Here is a 19,787-nt window from a genome sequence, read left to right as displayed (position 1 = left end):
CAAGAAGAGTTGTCTTAAGAAGAATAAAAACGATATATTCATGCCCCCCGAATTATAAAGTTAGATATACTTTCCATCTGAATTTTGTATTCTAGTTTCAGCTGACTTTATGGGTTGCTCCTGGTCGGTTTCACTCAGGAATCCTTCTAGAGAGGGAGATTTTATTCGAAAAAAGAAAACAACATCTTAACCGTTGACGATCGAAACAATTCGAATGCTTAAGTCACAAGATTGCCTCTGGGCCCACAACAGGCTGCCTAGTTTTTATTTTCATTGTGGCCGAAAGACCGGCTTAATCTTGTTGACTTTTAGCAGTGAAAGTTCTGTTAGGAGGAATTAATTTAAGAAGGTCGTTGCGCTTGTGACCGTGATCTGAAGGCATCCAACTGTTTACGAGATCAGCTTTCTATCTACCAAAAAGGACAAAAAGAAAGAGAGAGAGAGAGAGATCAGCTTGCAAAGGTTTAATTGTTAATGTCACCTCGTTTACTTGCATTGAGACAGCTTGTTCAGATGTTACCTTTAAAAGTCCCACTACTTCTTCATTAAGAAAACTCTACTTTCCAGCATAACGTCCAGGGCCTGTCGACAAATGAATCAAAAAAAAAAAAGAAGAAAGGAAAAGAAAAGAGAAAGTGCCAGCAAGTAATTTCCCTAGAAGTTTCAAGATGTATGCGAGCATGCATTAATGGATGAGATGGCTTATTCTCTTAATTACCATGTTACCAAAAAAAAAAGACTCCTCTTCCCATTTTTCTAACATTTTTACAAGCAAAAAGGATATTGCACACATAAGCTAAGGGGTGAAATAATATTTTTCCATTCTTTTCTAATGGTTGTAGAACTCTGGTACCTGAGAGGGTTCTGACTGATTAAAGAGAAGGGATGATGAGAATTTGGTAGTCCCTCTCTTGTACTTCTGTTTTATGCATAAGAGAAGCATCAAGAGTACTGTGGGTGCAAAGAGGCAGCTCAAAAGGCTTCACTTGATAGCTCGTATGCTGGTTAAAATATTACATTCTAAACCCCACTTACACTATCTTGGACTGCAACAAGAGACCACTGCACTTAAAACAAATCATGTTCACTCCCACGAGCTCGAATAAAACTGTGAACCAACCGTGTCACTAACCTATGCTACCCTTGAAGACTCCATAGGATCTGAACAAGACATCTTTGTGAGGATTCAGAAAGGCTGAAAGGGTGTCACTAAGGGGCCACTGCTTCATTGGCTTTTAGCAATACTGGTATAATTATTGGTTGATGTAGATGTTCTACCATACCTAGTACTGAAATTAGGTGAGGACAAATGAAGATGGTGGTCTTACCTTCCAAATTCAACCATCTGTGGATGGATGATATTTCATTTCTTAAGCCGGATGCATCTTATTAAGAACCTCTCCAGAAATTGAGAATCATGACGGTACTAGATTAGTCAGCAGGACTCTGAAATTGTCCAGAAACATAAAAACCAAAATCATACTAAATTAAGACAGAAAAGGCAAAAATATTCACTGATACTGCATAGGATTGGTCTTTGTAAACAAAAAAAAATGATTATGATATACATATCATCCACAATAGTGGGTATGGGGCAGTTAGACTACAAGTGGTGCTACTATTGTGTGATTCAAAGATTGTGAAGCAGAATATAGAAAAAATAACCATATGCACTGTACAGAGACCTAAATATTCCGCCCCCCTCTTCGAATATGACTTTTAAGTTCCCATGCTCTACATTGGTGTTGGACCACAAAATATGCTGGCCAACTTGTCGAAGATGCCATCAAAAACAAATCATTCGATATGCTCATTTCTTTGTAATATTATGCTTTTGGCATTCTCTACAATAAAGAGTAATGTTTACATGCTTATACCTCTTTATTAAATTTCAAGATACATATGGCCACTATCTCATCCTCATTCTTTCATTTAAGTTTGTATGGGTTTTGTTAATGAAATAAGATGGAAGCATCAAAGCAATTTGGTAACATTTCAAACAACCACCCCTTCCTTCATCTAAAATTTGTTAACAGTCTGTTTATCAATGTACTTCCAAAAATATTACATTGCGCTTTTCTTTGAACTTTTGAGGAACGATTCATTCTTCTCCCCCATAAAGGAACCGCCGTAGATGTGAAGCTCTAATTTAGAAAATACCTCGTCAAAGAAAAGCGGATAATAAATGAATAGTGATTTTGAAATTTTCTAAACCTTCGCATCTGTTTCCAGACAATCGTAACCACAGTTTCTTCCCCTTTTTTTCCTTTCTTTATTTTGGTCTATATCTAGCACAGCTACTGGTTTGAAAAGAGTAAGTAGACAGCACATATTTACAGGAATTGACTGCAATAATCTTTAAACTAGAATTTCACATATGAGCATATCAGAAACGCATCAGATAGCAAGAAAAGAATAATACCTCATCTTTATTGAAAAGCTTCAACACATTTACCTAACAAATAATTGAAACAGTTCCAGACCAGAGCATAGCACGAAATGCCCATCTCGAGCATTACGTGTTTATGCAACTATTGAATCTTCACCCTGTATGATTATGGGCACCATTGAGCAACTAGGACTGGAACCATCCAAACACAAGAACATCTTCCCCCAAAAAGAATGTGTCATCCAATATTAAATAAATGTCGAGCCCAGTACCCAACCAATATCATGGAAAATCCACCTCTTAATTGACAGTTGGGCAAAAGAACATGGTGGTGCTTGTCCACGCACTCTGTACATATCAAACACCTGAAAGAAAATCCTCAGCTTGTTCCTCACATACCAGCAATGAAAGGGCACCAGTTTGGTACTCATTCTATGCAATAACTCAAGCAACATATTCATTCTCAAGAACTGGCTGTGTCCGTGTCCCTGAGGCCAGAGGTGCCTGAGTGGTTCCAACCCTTGCCATTTGTAATGCTTCTCCTACATCAGCATGCCGTTCCATCTCTGCCACCTTTCTTTTCTGCCTATACCGACACATCCATGCCACAAGCAATGCCAATAGAACCAAAGCGGCGAACCCACCAACAACAGCACCAACAATCTTCCACACCTTAGACGCATTACGCTTGGCGCGAACAGGGCTTGGACTGGGACTTGGGACTTCACTTGGTGCAGGCGAAGGAGCAACACCACTGGTGTTGACCACAATGGAAAAGTGACCCTGTCGGTATGTTAAACAAGCACTACTTGATACTAAATCTCCGAACTCCGGAATTCCGTCCAAATTGAAATACACGCATCTGGCACTTGGTGCCATGCTTACATTTGTGAAATTAATCGATATGGGTGATTTTGAAACAATAACACCTAATTCCGGCAAGTTGTTTGCAGACAGATTCACTGCATCATAAGCAAGGAGACCTAGCACAGGAGTTAAGTAGGTGAAACCAGGAAGGTTGTAGTAGGTAGAGGACCAGTTACCCAAGTTTTGGTAAACCAGCACAAGCCTCTCCACATATGGCTGAACGATGACTCCTTTGGGGATGTGGAATTCCTTGAAGCTAACTCCTCTGTTATATAAGCTCCCACTCCTGAGCCGCAATGCTGCAATCTTGATGCCAGTGATATTGGACGGGACTTGACCATCATACTGTATTCCGGTGCGGGGACGGACAAAAGCTCGGAAAGCATAGTCCTGAAGGAGTGCATCCAGTGATCTTGAAGATATTATGGAACCTCCAGTCGATTGGGCCTTATATTGATATGCTGATAGAACCCCAACAAGCACAAGGATGATCATGAAATGGTGAACGGACTCCATGGATGCGGAAAGTTTTTGAAGACTCTTCCAAACCTTGGCCGATCTCTGAAGGTTTTATATAGATTACATATAGTGCCCCAAATCCCTCTTTCTTTCAAGTTTTTTTTTGCAAGGGATTGGGCAAAATAAGCGAATGACCACACAATCTCCCAGACAGCTGATTCAAAGACTCGACATGCTCCTGGCTCTCCTCATTTCTAAGACTTAAAAATAGAAACGAACAAAGCCATAGTAGAGTATCTAACGGTGGAAGAGATGCTCGAGAATTACAGCAGAAAACTGAAAACAAGAGGAAACCAGCTTCTACTTTAACAAACTTTCCAACTTCCAAAGCAATGGACTCATTGTCTAGTACATTCATATGAAATCATCAAAGAAACAGCAGACATACAACTAAAAGGCGAATCTTTCTCCGAAGTACCTGAATCCCGCTCAATCGAAACCCTAGCAGCGTCCAGATCGATACAATCTGCAGCAATGCCTCTGTCTTTGTAGCCTCTTCCAACTAAACCTCCACGAAATGTCCCCAGAACTCGACGAGAGACCCCAATTCCTTCAGCAAAATCTCTCTTTTAGAAGCCCTCCACTCCAGCTCAAAACTCACTAGCTTCCAGAAATCCAGACCTGTCACGGCTAGAGCTCCACCAATGTCGGTCAATCGAAATCCCTATTAGGTTAAATCCAACTCCAGCCGCGCGAATTCAAAATCAAAACTTTCCCAAAAACTCAATCACTTCGAAGCCTCAGCAATATTCGCCTTGAAGGCCGATTTCCGACTTCCAAAAAAAAAAAACTCCGCAGATCTCACGCCAAAAAAGCGCGACGCAATCGCCTCCGGATCGAATCCCACGCTCTCGCGAGATCGAGATAGCTGTCGAGGGCGAGATTAGGGCCTCCCAAAACCCTAAATCGCTCCAAAAAAACCGAGGAAAAAAATTAGTACGAAGAGGAGAGAGAGAGGGAAAAAAAAAAGCACGGAGTTGTTTCAGCATAAAACCACTGATAAAACCCACTGGCGTTTTCGAAATTCCCAAAATGCCCCTAAACTCCCCCTCCCCAGAGACGAAAGCGTCGGCGACATGGCTTTTCTCGCGGGTGGGGGGATTTTTCTTTCCAGCCCTTTTCGCAACGTATAGATTCGATCCGAGCACCTTTTTCAGGTTTTCCTGGACTCGTTTCAGTTTTTCTTGGACTCGTTCGAGAAACGTTTTCCTAAACAGGGTCCTTTATGCAAAGATCCTAATGGTGTGCGCGATATCCGTTGGACTTTGACCAAGAAGGACGAGACTAAGTTAATGTCCATGGTCCATGGGTTCTAGGTGAGTCTCAATTACAGCCATCAGATGACAATTATGTGGTTGCTAGCTGGGCCCGCGAATCCAGCTCATCAATGCCCGTGGAACATTAATGTTCACGGGGGAGTAGCTGTATGATCTTGCCGTAAGTGGAAACTGGAGCCCACAAGATGATCGCCCCCGTCAGGGTCCAAATACGAAAATACTCTTACTTCTTCGAACTATATAATGACCACCTCAACTTGGACACCAGAAATCGACCAACATCAAACAACATTTCCCATTGCTGGGTACCTGCATGGGTTAATTTTCGGTCCTTGGACCGTTGATGCGGTCCAGATGGCCTTTCCGGTCCCTATGGTGTATCGTACCGTACGCCATCACGGGGAGGTAGTATCAAATCACATCGATGGGGATTGGAAACCTTTCGATCGCTGTGCCGCACCCTGGTGCAACGGGACGGTCGAAGGGTCTGTGTCATTGCGATATCACAGCGCATCATTCCCTAATTCCACCGCAGAAATTCATATGCGAGACTTTAGGATTCGTGTCGATGGAAAAACGGGCGGTAGGCATGATGGTCGTATAGGAATTTCTATGGAGGGTGGTTTGGAAGCGAGTGGATTGGTGGTGAAGGGGACGTAAAGGCGGCAGCGCCCCGAAGGGATCTTTGTCGGCTTCTTGTCGACATGTGGCGGGCAGGGGGCCACACGTTGGGGGTGGCGATCCGACGGGCTGGAATGCTGGATTGCACCGTGGACAGGCGTTTTTGAAGTGCGCGTCCTTTCTGAGGATCTAGGAGTGGGTTGTCTTTTTATTTGTCTGCTTGGACACGCGTCATGCTACTATAGGATGGTGTTCTTGCGATCTACTGCCACGTGTTGTGATGAGTCACGACCAAATACGTGGCACCTGTGGTGCACGTGAGTGAAGTTGCTTTAGGGCCTTGGATGCCGTGAATCACTTTAAAAAAACAAATCACAACATATTTCTATTTTTTAAAAAAAATATTGGGACTCAAGATGCTTCAAATTACTTATTAATAATAAAAGAAACAAAAATATTTTAATAATCACAAAACATGATGTTAATATTACTAAAATAAAATTAAAAAAATATTTATTGATAATGGTGGTGTTTCTCCCGCATCTTTGTACTTATGTTGAAATAAACAAGTATATAAATATTTAGAATTTTTATTTTTATTATTTTATTTTTATATTTATGTTATTGAGATTTTACTGAACTTACCGGATCTTTTGATTCTGATTCTTTATTTCTCATCATATTGTTACCAACTGTTAAGCTTGCAACTATGGATACAAATTACTAAAGAATGCAAGTAAGGGATTTATGCATCATCTTTTCTATAAGTACTGGTCTGTTCTAGACTTATGTACTTGTATAAAAAAATATAAGCATGACTATGTAATAACCCATCTATATAATTATTATTTAGGTCAAGATATGCCTATTTTAGACTCCAGGTTCAATGCACTGAGTTTTAACTGAGTTTTCTATTGAGCATGGTACTACAATTTTAAGTTTTGTTAGGTTTAGATTTCTAATTAAATTTAAGTAACCAAACACAATTCAATATCGGGTCGAGCATTGCTAACTTAACTCGAACCTAATTTCCATTTTCCTCACCAAACTCTATTTAAACTCAAACCATGCTCATACAAGTGCTAACTTCAATGTCCCTAACCTGGCCAACCAAACCTGCTTCAACCCAAATTGTATTTTTGTTGAAGATTTTGGACATCGGTCGTGAAAGCGCCAGCTGGTTGATTTGATAAAATTGCAAAATATTGATTACTAGTGGCTTAGGTGCAAATCCTCCCTTTGCACAATTTTTTTTCACTCGGCTTTATTTCATACTGGTTCTTAAAAAAGAAAAGAACAGAATTTAAAAGAAAAAAAGAAAAAAGAAAAAGCGTGTGTATAAGTCTCTTTGACCTACACGTGTTTTTGCTGTCTGTATTCAATGGTTCCGCCGGATAAAAGAGGCAAAGAGTTCATCTCCCTCGGGCTTCTCCGTTTTGGTGTACTCGGAGTCCTTGATGCCGAGGAGGCTATTAGAGATATTGTAGAAGATCGGGGCTCGGGCCGATTTACAGGACGGTCAGCTTGGCCGCGTCGGCTGCTCCATCGAGTCCTCGGAGTAAGATCATTTACCATACTTTTAGGGCAATGGCTCTCTCTCTCTCTCTCTCTCTCTCTCTCGCTTTGTTTGAGTTCTTTGTTCTGAAAAAATAGTTTTGGGTGAGTTTTACTTTAATGGTACAATATTTTTGTGGGTCTTTGTGAAAAGATTATAAGAGTTAATGTTCTTATAAGAAACAGTAAGCTAATCCAAAGTGCGCATCTCTCTCACACACACATACACACAGATTTTATGTTCTTATAAGAAAGAGTTGAGCTACAAGGGTAAATTTTCTCCACAAAGAAAGAGACCAAAGGACCCAAGATTAGCGCTAATGAGGAGCTAAATCCCAGCAACTAAAGAACCAGCAAGATCAGCAACAATTTTTTTCTCGAAGCAGCGTTAGTCTAATTTGACAGTAGCCAAAACTCGGTCCCCTATTTTCAATCCAAGCAGACACGAATTAGAATCTAAAACTCAAACCACTGAGGCAGTTACAGAACCAACTGCATGGAAGATGGCACATAAGACCCAAGAAAACCTACATTGTTATCATAAGTATGTAGATAATGATGATACCAACAAAGGACGTCATAGTTTATGATTACAAACAATACAATCCAGAATCAATGAATTCTACATGCACAAACCAACCAAGCACATCTAAGTGGAGAAGGATAGAATTGGTCTACTCAGATCTCAGGCGGGCGAGGTTGGAGACTGCAGCTGCCTGGGACCTTCAACTGTTGAAGATGGCGAAGGAATAATCTCCTGCTGCTTGGGACCTTCGGCCTCTGGAGATGTCTCCAATGGACTTGTCTGTATGTCTGGAGTCACAGCCTTCGCAATAATCTTTGGAGCAGATGCAGGATTGGTAGGGGTTCTCGGTGTGGAGACTTTGGGAGATGATGGAAAAGCCGGGTCAGGAGATGGAGAGGGAGTGATAGAGAGGACAGGAGAGGGGAATTCAGGTGCAGAACGAGATGGCGAGGAATGGGGTGGGATCTGGTAGACCTCTTCAACGCCCTCATCCAAGTAGACAACATCCTGCATGGTAAGCTGATGGTATTCCACAATCTCCATCAGGAACCGATTCTCTCGTGCATATAAGGAGTTCTCATTTGCCAGCCTTGCCTTCTCAGTCAATAATGTCTCCAACTGGAGTCTTATCTGCGTCCGCACATGAGAACAGAAATATGGTCATAAGATCTCAGGACAGGAAAATGACACTACAGCTCCACTACATAAGCATTGCTGCCCATACTCTCGTAGAACACAAAATGGGATGTCAATTTTTTGATGTAACCATCTTCCTCAGAAGTGATTAAGTGAATGATATCACAATTAAATGCTGAAGCTATGTGCAGAAACTCGGGTATTACAGGCATCTAGGAAAAATAATGCAAAATTTCCGGAACTTTGAGCTCTTATTTGACGTACGAAAACTACAAGGGAACATGCATACCAGGTCGTCATCTTCATGGTTGGTTCCTTTTTCACGGCTCTCTCGCAAGATTTTGTTCTCCTCTTCAAACTGGGAGCACCGCTGCTTTGCAAAAGCCAGGTCTGCCTTGACTGTTTTTAGTTCTCGTAAAAGAAGTTTGGCCTTAGCAGCCATTGCATTTGCAACCTGCAATAATAAACAAAAGGCTATTTCTTATTTTGCGAAATATTATTTTGTTTGAGGAAACGGAAGGTGTAATAAGTTTTTATTGTGGAATAACAAAAAACTTCCAAAGCCAAATCTGCTATATAGAATTTTAATATCAACTGCACATAGTTATCAGGTGAAAACAGCAAGGAACCGTTGCATGACAGCAGAATGCTTGTACCATGATGGGCTAGACAAACCTAGAACAGACATATCCTGCTAAGACCTGCTAACTAATGAGTGAAAAGTTCATTCTGAAAGGATGACATAAGAGATGAGGATTCTCACTGATTCTTAGGGAAACAATCTATAGCTATTCCTCCCATCAAGATGAGCTGAACTCAGGAAGCATAGTTTCCCACTCAGATCTTATGCATCGACTTTATTCATGTCTGTCTTTACCTGAAACTCTCCAATTTTCAAAAAGCTTTACTGCTTTCAAGAATATTTCCATGTAACACATGCATGGAATTGCAAATCTTGAAATCTTGACCAAATCATATAATGTTTGGAACAAAGATAGTAGAACCAGTACTTGGCACTGTACTAGTTGCCCGGCACGATGAGTCGGTATGGACCTGTACCGACAATGTAGAAGAGATAGGCGAGAGGGAGAAAGAGAGAGGAAAAGAGCGAGAGCGAGGAAGAGAGGGAGAGGGAGAGGAAGGAAGAAAGAGGCCGGCCCTGGCCGGCTGGTGGAGGAGGCGGAGACCTGGAAGACGCGGAGGTAGGTGAGGTTTGCTGACTTCAACTTAAAAAAGATAAAAATAAAAGGAGCCCCCTCCAGGCTCCTATTTTGAACGAGAAATGGGGACGAAGGCGGAGCTCCGTCTTCACGTCTTCCCGGCCTCCGCTTCCTCTGCGTAGAAGCTCCTCGGCCTCCACCGCCCTGTCCCGGCCAGCCTCTTTTCCTTCCTCTTCCCCTCCCTCCCTTCCCAGCTCTCTTTCTTTTTCTCTTTTTTCCTTCTCCTTCTACCCCTCTGGCGGCGAGAGGCATCTCGGCTTCAAAGACGAACCATCATGGTTTGCCACTGGTACGGCCCGGGACGTTCCAAACCAGGCAATTCGAGATGGTTCACAGATTTTGGTTTGGAAAATAAGGTTGGTATAATGCATTATTTGATGAAGTAGCCCAGACTGACAAATGTAAAATTCCTTTGTAATCCAGTGATACACGGTTGCCACCTTACGTCGCGTGAAGCCTTCAGTTGTGTTTCTTGGTCTGTCTGAATCTGAGAGAGAGTATTTGGAACCAATGTATCCGTAGGCCGATCTCGTGCACTGGAACCACTTGCTTTTCTCCTAATTTGCAGCTTTCGTGTTTCTTGAATGATATCAGCTGTTCTGTTCTCCACAATTGTCAGGCCTTCCTGACAAAAGTAAGGAACACAGAATTACTTAAACTGAGAATATAAACCAGAAGTTTATGCTGAAAATCGGACATTATCAAAGTAATATCAAGTTCTATTTGCACAATACAGAATATAAACACTTTTTGGAAACCAAACAAGGAATATGCTGGTATAACTATTAGAAGTGATCACATGATCTGAATATCACCAGGTTAATTTATAAAAGGAAGCTTTCCATTTGCGACTTGAATAACTATGGGAATCGAGGAATAACCAAAGGTAAAGAACTCTGGGAGAACTTACTTCAAGGGCATTTCTGATTGTACCACCAATGTGGTTAAGGGAAGAAGCAATTGAATCTGATCCTTTATGAAGTGCAGGCTTTTGTGCCTTCCGGTAGCCTTCAGAATAGGATCGATGGAACTGCTGTCATCAGATTGAAGTCAGAAAAGCAAAAACTTAAATCCTAGGCTCCTAGCACCAAAACGCATAAGGTCAAGTAGTGATACAAGCACAAAACAATGCAATTATGCAAGATTAGGCCTAATAATGGTAACTAAAATGAATTAATAACCAAACTGTTCCAACAAGTTTTCTTTTTCCTGAAACATAAAAGATGGAATGCTACAAGCCAATAACATGCTAAAATTTAAGCAAACACTAATTTCTTCAAGCTCTTTCATTCCAAAAAGAAAAAACTTCAAGCTCAGATTTCCTACAAGTTAAATACCATTATTACCCCAAAAGACTGGATGATCCAGCCTCATACCACTATTTCATTCTTATCAGTATCAGTCCAATGATTTTAATGTTGAAAAAGAAATTTCAATTTTCTTTCCAAGTCTCACCTGCGCACCTGTTGATGAGTCAACCATCTGGAGCTGGTTCCTACCATGCTCATCAAATTGCAGGGCGGCATTATCATCTTCAAGAATTTCTTTAGCTTTCCTAGCCAAAATCCCCCAAAAACCATGTTGAGGTTCATTCAAGCTTTTTATCGATGTGTACCGATAGGTATTTGAACCCTGCACACAAAGTTCCCCAGTCATGACAAAACAACAGACTGAACATACGCCTAATAACTCATTGGTACCAAAATTTACAGGCAGCTAACAACATAATAAAGTTTCTGGTGAAACAGAAAGAAAGGACTAATTTTTGAGTCGTCTATGATTCTTCTGAAAAAGTAAACAATAATAAACTTGTCCAATAAATATTAGTCTACAGAACACAGAAAAGAGGTGTAAAGACAATTAATCTGAAGGTAACTAAAAACCGGATGTCCAAAAGGTCAAGTAATATATATCACTGTTATTGACTAATTCCCTAAGCGCTTGGACGCATGCAGTCAAAATAGCATGTTTCATGCAAGCACAAACAAGCAACAACTTCTCGTTTGGGACACAACCGCGTACACTCACGTTTCATAATATTTAAGTATTTAACCCTTTGTATTTTCCCTATGTTGATCAAATAATTTATTGTAAATATACTAAGATTTCGCAAACTTTCAATATCGGAAATGAATCCAATCCAAAATAAGCACCTCTGCTTTTAGAATCTTTTGTGTCTAAATTAATTTATGAAACCAAAATATCCATTGGTTTCCCTATTCCATCTATTTTCATCAATTTCTTTTATTCTTTCTCGAAATCATATAAGCCTGCATGATGCATCTCGATCAATCGCACCTCAATTTGCCAAAAAATTCTCCTTTACGGGAAAAAGGTTACGTCCAAACCCCAAAAACAATACCACCTTTCCAAATCTTATCTAAGGAAAATCACCAGTTCCAATCATCTCCACATAAAAGATTCTAATCTACCCGTAAAAAACCTCCGTGTCCCACCAATTTATACAAGGAGGCAGCAATCCGAGCGAAATCGGAACTCCAGAACCGAAATAGAGAGAAGAGATCGAAAGTGGCACACCTGGGGGGACCTGGGGCGATTGGAATCCCGGTAGGCGGAGGAGAAGGCGGATTCGCCATAGGCAGAGGAGAGAGAGGAGTCGCGGTGGGCGGCGGAGGCGCGGATGGCCTGGGCGGCGAGCGACGGCGACGACGGAAGGGAGCCCTCCGGCACTTGCGGCGGCGTGGATCGGAAGTCCTCGAAGGTGGTGGCCTTGGGCGCACCGTGCTTCCTCCGATACGCCATGGCCGACGCGCGGCGAAGAGAAGCGAGCACCGGAATATTCGGAACACCGCGGCTTTTAACGAGCTCTCCTCGCGATTGGAGGCGCGGCCCGCGCGCATGGCCCCCAAGATCAGGACCGTCCATTCACTAAATTAGAATACCAGATGAACGGCGATGATTGTTTGATTTAATAGGTTCGGGAGTGGGAGCTAGGCCGACTGAACCAACTAGCCGGGCCCAAGTCCGAACCTTCTCGGAGTCTGGGCTCAGTCAAGCCTGGCTGGACTGGACTCGTAATTGGACCCGGTTTACATTTGTTAGATGGCTTTGATTGCGTCAAATATGTGCAGCTTCATTGTCGCCCATGGTTTCCTTGTCAACGTGAAGGGACGAGCAGCCCGCAAAGTCTGAGATCAGAACTCATCATAGTTGTAGCTTGAACGCCGCATGCAAGTTCTTCAATATTTATTGAGTATGTGTTAGCTGCACGCAAGTACTTCAGTATGTGTTAGTACAAGATCGCGCTATCAACGCATAACTCTCCAAAGAGATCACGGATTTGTGGTCCATGAATACACTTATTGCTTCTATTCTGATAACAAGGCTGCATGATGTTAATGCAGCAGGTGAAAAGCAAAAATTATAAGAGGGCAAGTTCAATAACATTGGTGCTCTGAAGTCAAAATGTTGGGGAAGCCACTTAATTATTCTCTATAAATGATAGCACGGATGATATTAATGATATGTAAATATATATCAAGAAATATATATTAGTTAGGTATCTCTAAGTTGGTGTTGGATACAAACCATAAAACTAAATCTATCAGATAAAAATTGTCATTGGGACTCCCAATCATCAAAACAAGAGTTATTTCCTTTCTATTTTAGTCCAATCTTCCAGATTTTGAAGAGGCCTAAGTTTAGTATTTCTTCTCCTGCAGGTCACGAAAAGCCTCAGCGAGGATGGAGGTACTGTAACAAGCCTAAATTCATAACAAACGAATGCTTTCCTTCGTATGATAGCAAAATTTATGTATAACAGCAAAAAGATCAGGCATGGCTGCAAACCAAAATATCGAAAACTTCAAAAGCGTGCGTGCCTTCTTAAACAATCAGCGTGTTTGTGGATGTTCGATACCTGAAAACAACATCATCAACCAAGTTTGTTCACATCTATATGTTTCCCTTCATCTCTAGCTTGCGTACTTCCAAGTAAATCCACCCTGCTGCACATTAGCTTTGAAGTAAATCTTGCGGTAAAGTTCATCTACTAGAGCTGTAGCTATCGGGATAAACTTGAACCTTTGACTCTTCGGAACAAACCATCAATCAACAATCTGAGGTGTCTCCTTTAGCTGTTTAAAATGTCCGCTTTGTTTTCGATTCATGATAAAACTCTATGCTTTTGTTGCATTTCATATATGCTCCCGTAGTTTTATCTATATTTGTATATATCCAATAACAAGCGGAGCTTAATTGCCTGCCAGAGTTGTGTTCGACAGTGCTTTTATTTGCTTGATCGCCTAATCACTGAGCAGAACCTATCTATTTTTCTTTCTATAAATTGAATTGTATTTCTTCTTTAGGCCTATACATGGTTCTTGCAAGAAAATATGGCTGCACAGGATAATTTTATCATCATTTGGAAAGACCAGAATATGATAATTTAGTGTCAGTAGTTCGTCCATTGGTTCGCCATCTTAATTTAGACTCTACTGGCCTATGTAAGAATATAACTACGTATAGATGTAACGCAAAACCTGTGGTTGCTAAATCCAGGAATATAACCATTGGGATTAACAAATTTATTCCTCAAGTTTTTTTCTGAAAAAAATTGAGAAGAGAAGAAAAATTAGAAAGACTAGTAAGCAAGTAAGAGAAAAAGGTTCGTTATTTTTGGCACTTGTACAGATTACTTTTAACTAGGAAGAAAGCCCATACATTAAGACTAGAGAGGCCTTCTCCCTGTTGAGGAATAGTTTTATAATAGTTTTTATATAGTACTCCTTAAGTCCATCCATCTACAAGCTCAAGCTTTTGAATTGGATTCTAACAAGGTATAAGAATCCATGATCCTCCTTGCCTACTGATATCTTCATTCCTTGCTTAACGATATCTCCATCTCTTGCTTACCGATATCTTCATGCTTCCATCTAATCTACATGTTATATCTTTTTAATTCCATCCCTCATGGTGTTAAGAAATAGTCTCACATTGGAACGGTTAAGGACTCTACTAATACTTATGTACACATCCACTTAGAAGCTCACGTCCAAGCTCTATTGATCTCATCATCTTCTCATAGTTTTCTTCTTGTTAAAAAGGAGAGATGTATTTGGACTTCTAAAGGGCAGTTAGGGGAATGGGTTTCTTAGGTATCCAAGGATTGGGTGATTGAATTAAGGATGGTTTGGACAATCAGATTAAGGATAAGATTTTTGGAGGAAGAGGATGAAGGGTTCTAAGGCTACCAAGGAGGAAGTTTAGGTAGAGTTAAGACATATGAATAGGATTTTATCTTGTAAGATGGACATGGGTGAGTTGGTAAGAATTGGTTAGACTCATCTAAAAGATGAGATTAGAAGGGCGAGGGAATGTAGAGATAATCATGATGATATTGATAGCTAAGAAGGTGCATGGCAAATGGTGAGTACTTGTTAGTTCATTTAGCTGATATATTTAAGGATAAGGCCTCTAACCATAAGGTAAAGAAGAATATGGAGACAAGGAAATATAGAAGTCTAAAAATAAAATGTAAGAGGATGTAGGAAGGATGATGCAAGGTGTTATGGTACTTGAATTGCGCATTGATATGAATGTAGAAATAGATAAAGTAGTATTGGTTAAATTAAATAGAAAAAGGTCAAATAGAGGTGCAGGGCTAGTCCATGAAAATTATGTATAGAAATTAGGCTTCTTATAGAATAATGGACATGTAACTTTGAAATAATTTTAACCTATTGGACCTAGAGAGCTATCATGGTATTGAGCTTATTTGGGATAATTTGGAAATACTGGAAGGGGTAAAAATAAAGTGGGTCCAGGATTGCTATGAGATAGTTTATTTTTTAAGACCCAATTGACATAAGATAGATTATGACAAGTTTAATCGTGTTTTATATTGGGCTTAGCTAAGGGTAATGAATTAGGCTGCTTAAGAGTTAAATTATGGTGGTTATAGGTTTGTTGGTTACAATCCAGACTTGGGTTGGTTATATATTAGGTCATGATGTGGGCGAAGTCTAAGTGATCATTTGTTTAAAGAAGAAATTACTAGATCAAGAAAAGGTTCAAGGATATTTGGGGATATGGGCAATCAGGTAATTTTCTTCTATCTTTTTTCACAATCATAATTGTAGCATATTCACTATAAAATATCAATATCAAAATATAAAGTGAAAATTGCTATAGCACTCCTATTATATTGGCTGATATTCATCATTATACAACTATAAATCACTGGAGATTTCAGCTATTTAAACTTTATTTCTTTGGCCTTCAATCACAGCCAAAGATTAGTTAGATAAACCAGGAAGAAAAGCATGTAACTGTGAATCATGCAAAAACAAGATTGAGACATGAATCTGCATCTCAGGTGACCCAAGGACCCTAGAAAAAACCAGAAGAGATGAAGGACCCCCAGCATCATTATTACCCAGGTTTGTATAGGCGGATAAAAGAGACAACGTCTTCACGTTCAGTTCACAAACCAGGCTGAGATAAGGGTGGAAAAATCTGTGGCCGCACCTTCTTTTTCACATGATCAAGCTGCCTCAATCCCTTTTACCTCTGTCTCCATTCTACACCTGTGCCTGGAAGCGGAAATGGTCCCTCCAACCTATTAATTACATGGGGACTCAAAGTTCCATGGACCTAAAAGGCTACTTCTTCCTTCCTTTAACCAGGTACTCCAGTCTCCAGTCTCCAGTCTGGGTTATCTGGGCCCAGAACTTGAGGCATACTCCACTGTTTAACCCGCCCCATCCACAGTGAAAAGGAAGTCAAAGGGGCAGTCACCACCCGCCGAGCTTTCCTCAAACCTGTATTCGATGCCCTTGTGAACCTCGTTTTGGACTTTTTTGAGTGCCCCCCATATCTGTTTGATCTGATCCAAAGATTAGATAACTCGAGATATCCCCTCAGCTGAGTCGCTTATACCCTTGCCTGGATTTGGCAGCGGCGTCCGGTCGCTTTCCTTGTCCCCAACTGCCATAAACTAAGTCGACAGTCTCTTCCCTCCTATTGAGACCTCTCCTCTCTTCCGTTCCTCATAAAATGGGTAGGTTTTTCCTTGTATGTGTGGTGGCAAGCCAAGAGAAAAAAAAGTCTCTTATTCTTCTGTCTTTGATTTGGTTACTGTGGATTGTGTTGTCTTTGTTTTACCTCCTTGTTGTTTTGGGCAGGCACGTGGTATGTGTCTTCTGTGTTTATATTCTCTCCCTTTCTGCTTTCTTTCCTTTCAGTAATCTCTCTCTTTTCGGCTATCCTGCATGCTGTAGATGGTTTTATAAGAATTATTGGAGGTGCGCCCTGAAGGTTTAAAACTTTCTGGAGTTTGCCTTGTATAAGATGAAGAGTATTATAAGAATAGGTTCTGTTGGAGTATAGGGTTTCCAAAAGTGTTTTAGAATGGAAAGAATCTCTATTTCCTGGCATATCCTGTACTCTCTCCTTTTTCTTTGCATTCTTAGAAGGTTTTTTTTATGAAGGCTGTGCTTGTTTCTCTCTTTTCTTCTATATATGCAGCTTTGCTTGTTGAGAGACGGGAATTAGGGTTTGGAGGGGAAGCCGGAACGGCAGCCACCAACCATTAGGCTTTCTGAGTTCAAGGATCTTTGGAGGTTTATCTATCACTCGGAAGAAAATGGGAAGATCTCTCTCTCTCTCTCTCTCTCTCTCTCTCTCTCGCTCCCCCCCCCCCCCCCCCCCCCCTAAGATTTGCTTAGCTTCAAGTTCATCTACATTGCTTTGCGATTTTATTGATCTATTTGTGGATGTAGCTGTATTGTTGGAGGATTTGGTTCTCCCACAGGTGATCGTGGTCTTCTGTTCCCTCTGAAATATGTGGATTATCTAGTTGATCCGCTCTTTCTTCCCTGGGAGAAAAAAGGTTGGGCTTATTTATAAGGAGAGCACGTCGCCTCTTGATTTTTTATTTTTTTGAGCAATATACAGGATTAAAATCCCGGACCTTATTCTCCAAGGGCAAGCCCTTAAGGGAGAGGTTCCAACCAACTGAGCAAACAGTTGTTGACCTCCATTTTTTTGATTTGATGTTCCAGTTGTAATGGTTTAAAGAGGTGTAGAAGATGCGAGGTAGGCAATTCTTCTATTATTTTTGGATATTTTGTTGGTTACGGTTTGAACTTTTCTTTGAATGACAACTTGAATAATAGATTGAAGTTAGAATCATGCTTGACGATTATTTATTGTTTGTTTTGGGCTTTTGGTTTTCCAACTTTTTGGGATATTATATATCAATTTTTCTGAAACCACTATCTTATATGAATTTGCAATCAGCAATAAGGCCTCAACATAAAGCCGCCGGAAGTGTCTTTCTTCCTCCATTACTCAAAAAAAAAGGGAGTAACAAAAAGGCCTAAACATGCTATGTTTTTCAGAGATCCTAAAGACCTTTTCTACAAGGCTCAGGTGCTTAAGATCATGGCCGACCAGCCTTCTGAGATGGTCGGATCCCTCTCTCCCAAGCTTTCTCTTTGGGAGATGTCTAGGGTGCAAACCTTGGTGGGGACATTGCCACCATATTTCTCAGGTACTCAGGATCATGATAGGTGTTTTTCCTTTATAAAATTTCAAATGGAATAATCTCATGAAGTTCTTGGCTTGCTATTGTTGCATTATATCATCTCTGATTTGGATGCTATCCACCAGTGGTGAATCAACATCTTCTTCTTAATTTTCATTTAATTGCGAAGACAGCTATCTTGTTACCTTGATCTTTGTTTTCGTGAAACTTATTTTAGAAGCATTGATAGGGAATCTCATAACCTGTGTCAAGGGGAAAATTATTGATTGATTAGAACTTATGCATCCTGCATTCTCATGACTCACATTATCTGTTTGCTTTCGTAACCTCCTTTTGGTGTGCGTGCTTGTGTGTGTGTGAGAGAGAGAGCGAGAGAGAGAGAGAACTAATGTTAAAAAAAAAATTGATCTTAACATTTTTATTTTCTTTTCTGTTTCTTCACCTTTATTGGAGGAATTGAAAGATGGGTTGGAGAGAGCTTCCTTCAGCCCACTCATGGATGGTTCTGGGGTTGGAATCAGCTGCCGACTCATTCATTCAAACACTCAGTAGAACTTAAAGCACTCTTCCACTGCTCAAGCTCACCGACAGAAATGGAAGGAGTTTTGCACTACTATGTGAATGAGTGAATGATGCGGGAGACTATTCCTTCCTTTCCATTCCATGCTTGGACTGAAGGGAGCTCCCTCTTTCTTCTCTTTGAAAACTTCCATTTTGTTTCTTTCTTCCGAGCAAATTGCACCTACCTCTATTTTTCTTGATACTGCATCCTCGCCCAGGAGGAAGATTTTGCCCGGAAAAAGTCTCGAGTCCAATGGCTCCATGAGATAGTGTTTTATCTTATTCTACTGTCTATTTTGTGCCTCTTTTCCTCATCCTCTCGTTTGAAATAAGTAGCTTCTGTCGATGGATGGTTTGCTCAATGTAGGGTCCCTTGGAGTACTCTTATTTAAGGAATGATATTAACTCTTCTCTAATATCAGTCTCATCATCCTGGCCTTTGTGAGCAACCTCAGAGGAATTCAGTAGGGAGTTAAAACAAAGTCTTCCCCACCTGATTGTGTCTCAGGTGTTTATTTTGTTTTAGGTGACATAGGAGTGTAGTTGCTTGGATGAAATTGATTAAGCATTTCTCTACTTGTGTTGCTAGTGGCCTTTTTGCATTTCTTTTGGAGGGACAACATGTTTGGGAAACCCTCAATTCCCTCCCTTTATTCTTTGATTTCAGAACAAAAACGGGCATCCTCTTCTTGTTTCTGCCACTCCGTGAAATGTGTGTTGAAGGGGGAGGAAAGAGTAACAGTCACCAAAACTAGTGCTTTTTTGTTTCCAGTCTCATCTTTGGAGATTTTTAAAAGGTCTAACTTTAGTATTTCTTCTGTTGCAGGTCTGAAAAAGGTTGAGGAGGGACTGAGTTACTGTTCTGGTCTACAGTGGAAGTACATCACTTCAGGGCCATGGTTTTGTTAATCTCGAGCTGATGCCTGTCTTTTTTTTGCTGATACCTGTGCTGCATAAAGTTCTTTATGAACAATGCTTTTTCTTTCACACATCTATAAATCAATGCACTCCTCCCTATGTGTCCCTCGCCTGGACATCTCTCTCTCTTAAACATTGCCTTGAATGTTGCGAACATAAATGGTTATTTTTATGTGTAGATTATGTGGTA

General features: G+C 40.7%; 2 protein-coding genes and 1 long non-coding RNA gene across 8 annotated transcripts; 1 reads left to right on the top strand and 2 right to left on the bottom strand.

Annotated features, from left to right (window-relative positions):
• Nucleotides 1–2,357: 2,357 nt before the first annotated feature.
• Nucleotides 2,358–4,804, bottom strand: LOC103705920. Its single transcript, XM_008789826.4, has one exon. It carries the CDS (start codon nucleotides 3,770–3,772, stop codon nucleotides 2,834–2,836), a length of 939 nt encoding a protein of 312 aa, XP_008788048.2. The 5' UTR covers nucleotides 3,773–4,804; the 3' UTR covers nucleotides 2,358–2,833.
• A 2,907-nt stretch (nucleotides 4,805–7,711) lies between these two features.
• On the bottom strand, nucleotides 7,712–13,053 carry LOC103705919. Of its 2 annotated transcripts, none has more exons than XM_008789824.3 (6): nucleotides 12,148–13,053; nucleotides 11,065–11,241; nucleotides 10,520–10,642; nucleotides 10,055–10,234; nucleotides 8,679–8,843; nucleotides 7,712–8,383 (listed from the first exon to the last, which is right to left on the bottom strand). In XM_008789824.3, exons 1-6 carry the CDS (start codon nucleotides 12,493–12,495, stop codon nucleotides 7,913–7,915), a joined length of 1,464 nt encoding a protein of 487 aa, XP_008788046.3. In that variant the 5' UTR covers nucleotides 12,496–13,053; the 3' UTR covers nucleotides 7,712–7,912. The 2 variants fall into 2 exon arrangements, with proteins under 2 accessions (XP_008788046.3, XP_008788047.3); XM_008789825.3 differs by having other exon boundaries at nucleotides 10,520–10,639; nucleotides 12,148–13,052.
• A 3,414-nt stretch (nucleotides 13,054–16,467) lies between these two features.
• On the top strand, nucleotides 16,468–19,787 carry LOC103705961. 5 transcript variants are annotated; one of them, XR_603879.4, is made up of 4 exons: nucleotides 16,774–16,874; nucleotides 17,098–18,124; nucleotides 19,347–19,414; nucleotides 19,506–19,787. It is a non-coding gene; the product is annotated as an uncharacterized LOC103705961 (long non-coding RNA). The 5 variants fall into 5 exon arrangements; XR_001879380.3 differs by having other exon boundaries at nucleotides 19,294–19,414; XR_005514341.1 differs by lacking the exon at nucleotides 16,774–16,874 and adding an exon at nucleotides 16,468–16,761 and having other exon boundaries at nucleotides 19,347–19,787.

The sequence above is a fragment of the Phoenix dactylifera genome, chromosome 12, assembly GCF_009389715.1.
Source record: "Phoenix dactylifera cultivar Barhee BC4 chromosome 12, palm_55x_up_171113_PBpolish2nd_filt_p, whole genome shotgun sequence".
NCBI lineage: Eukaryota > Viridiplantae > Streptophyta > Magnoliopsida > Arecales > Arecaceae > Phoenix > Phoenix dactylifera.
This window is presented reverse-complemented; position numbering and strand designations above follow the sequence as displayed.

Bases quoted from the DNA above. Each gene is read 5' to 3' on its own strand.
- LOC103705920 (XM_008789826.4), bottom strand. From the start codon at position 3,772: ATGGAGTCCGTTCACCATTTCATGATCATCCTTGTGCTTGTTGGGGTT.
- LOC103705919 (XM_008789824.3), bottom strand. From the start codon at position 12,495: ATGGACGGTCCTGATCTTGGGGGCCATGCGCGCGGGCCGCGCCTCCAA. The intron at 10,643-11,064 runs GTGAGACTTGGA...ATCTGATGACAG, and splicing joins ACTCATCAACAGGTGCGCAG to CAGTTCCATCGATCCTATTC. The intron at 10,235-10,519 runs GTAAGTTCTCCC...TACTTTTGTCAG, and splicing joins CAATCAGAAATGCCCTTGAA to GAAGGCCTGACAATTGTGGA.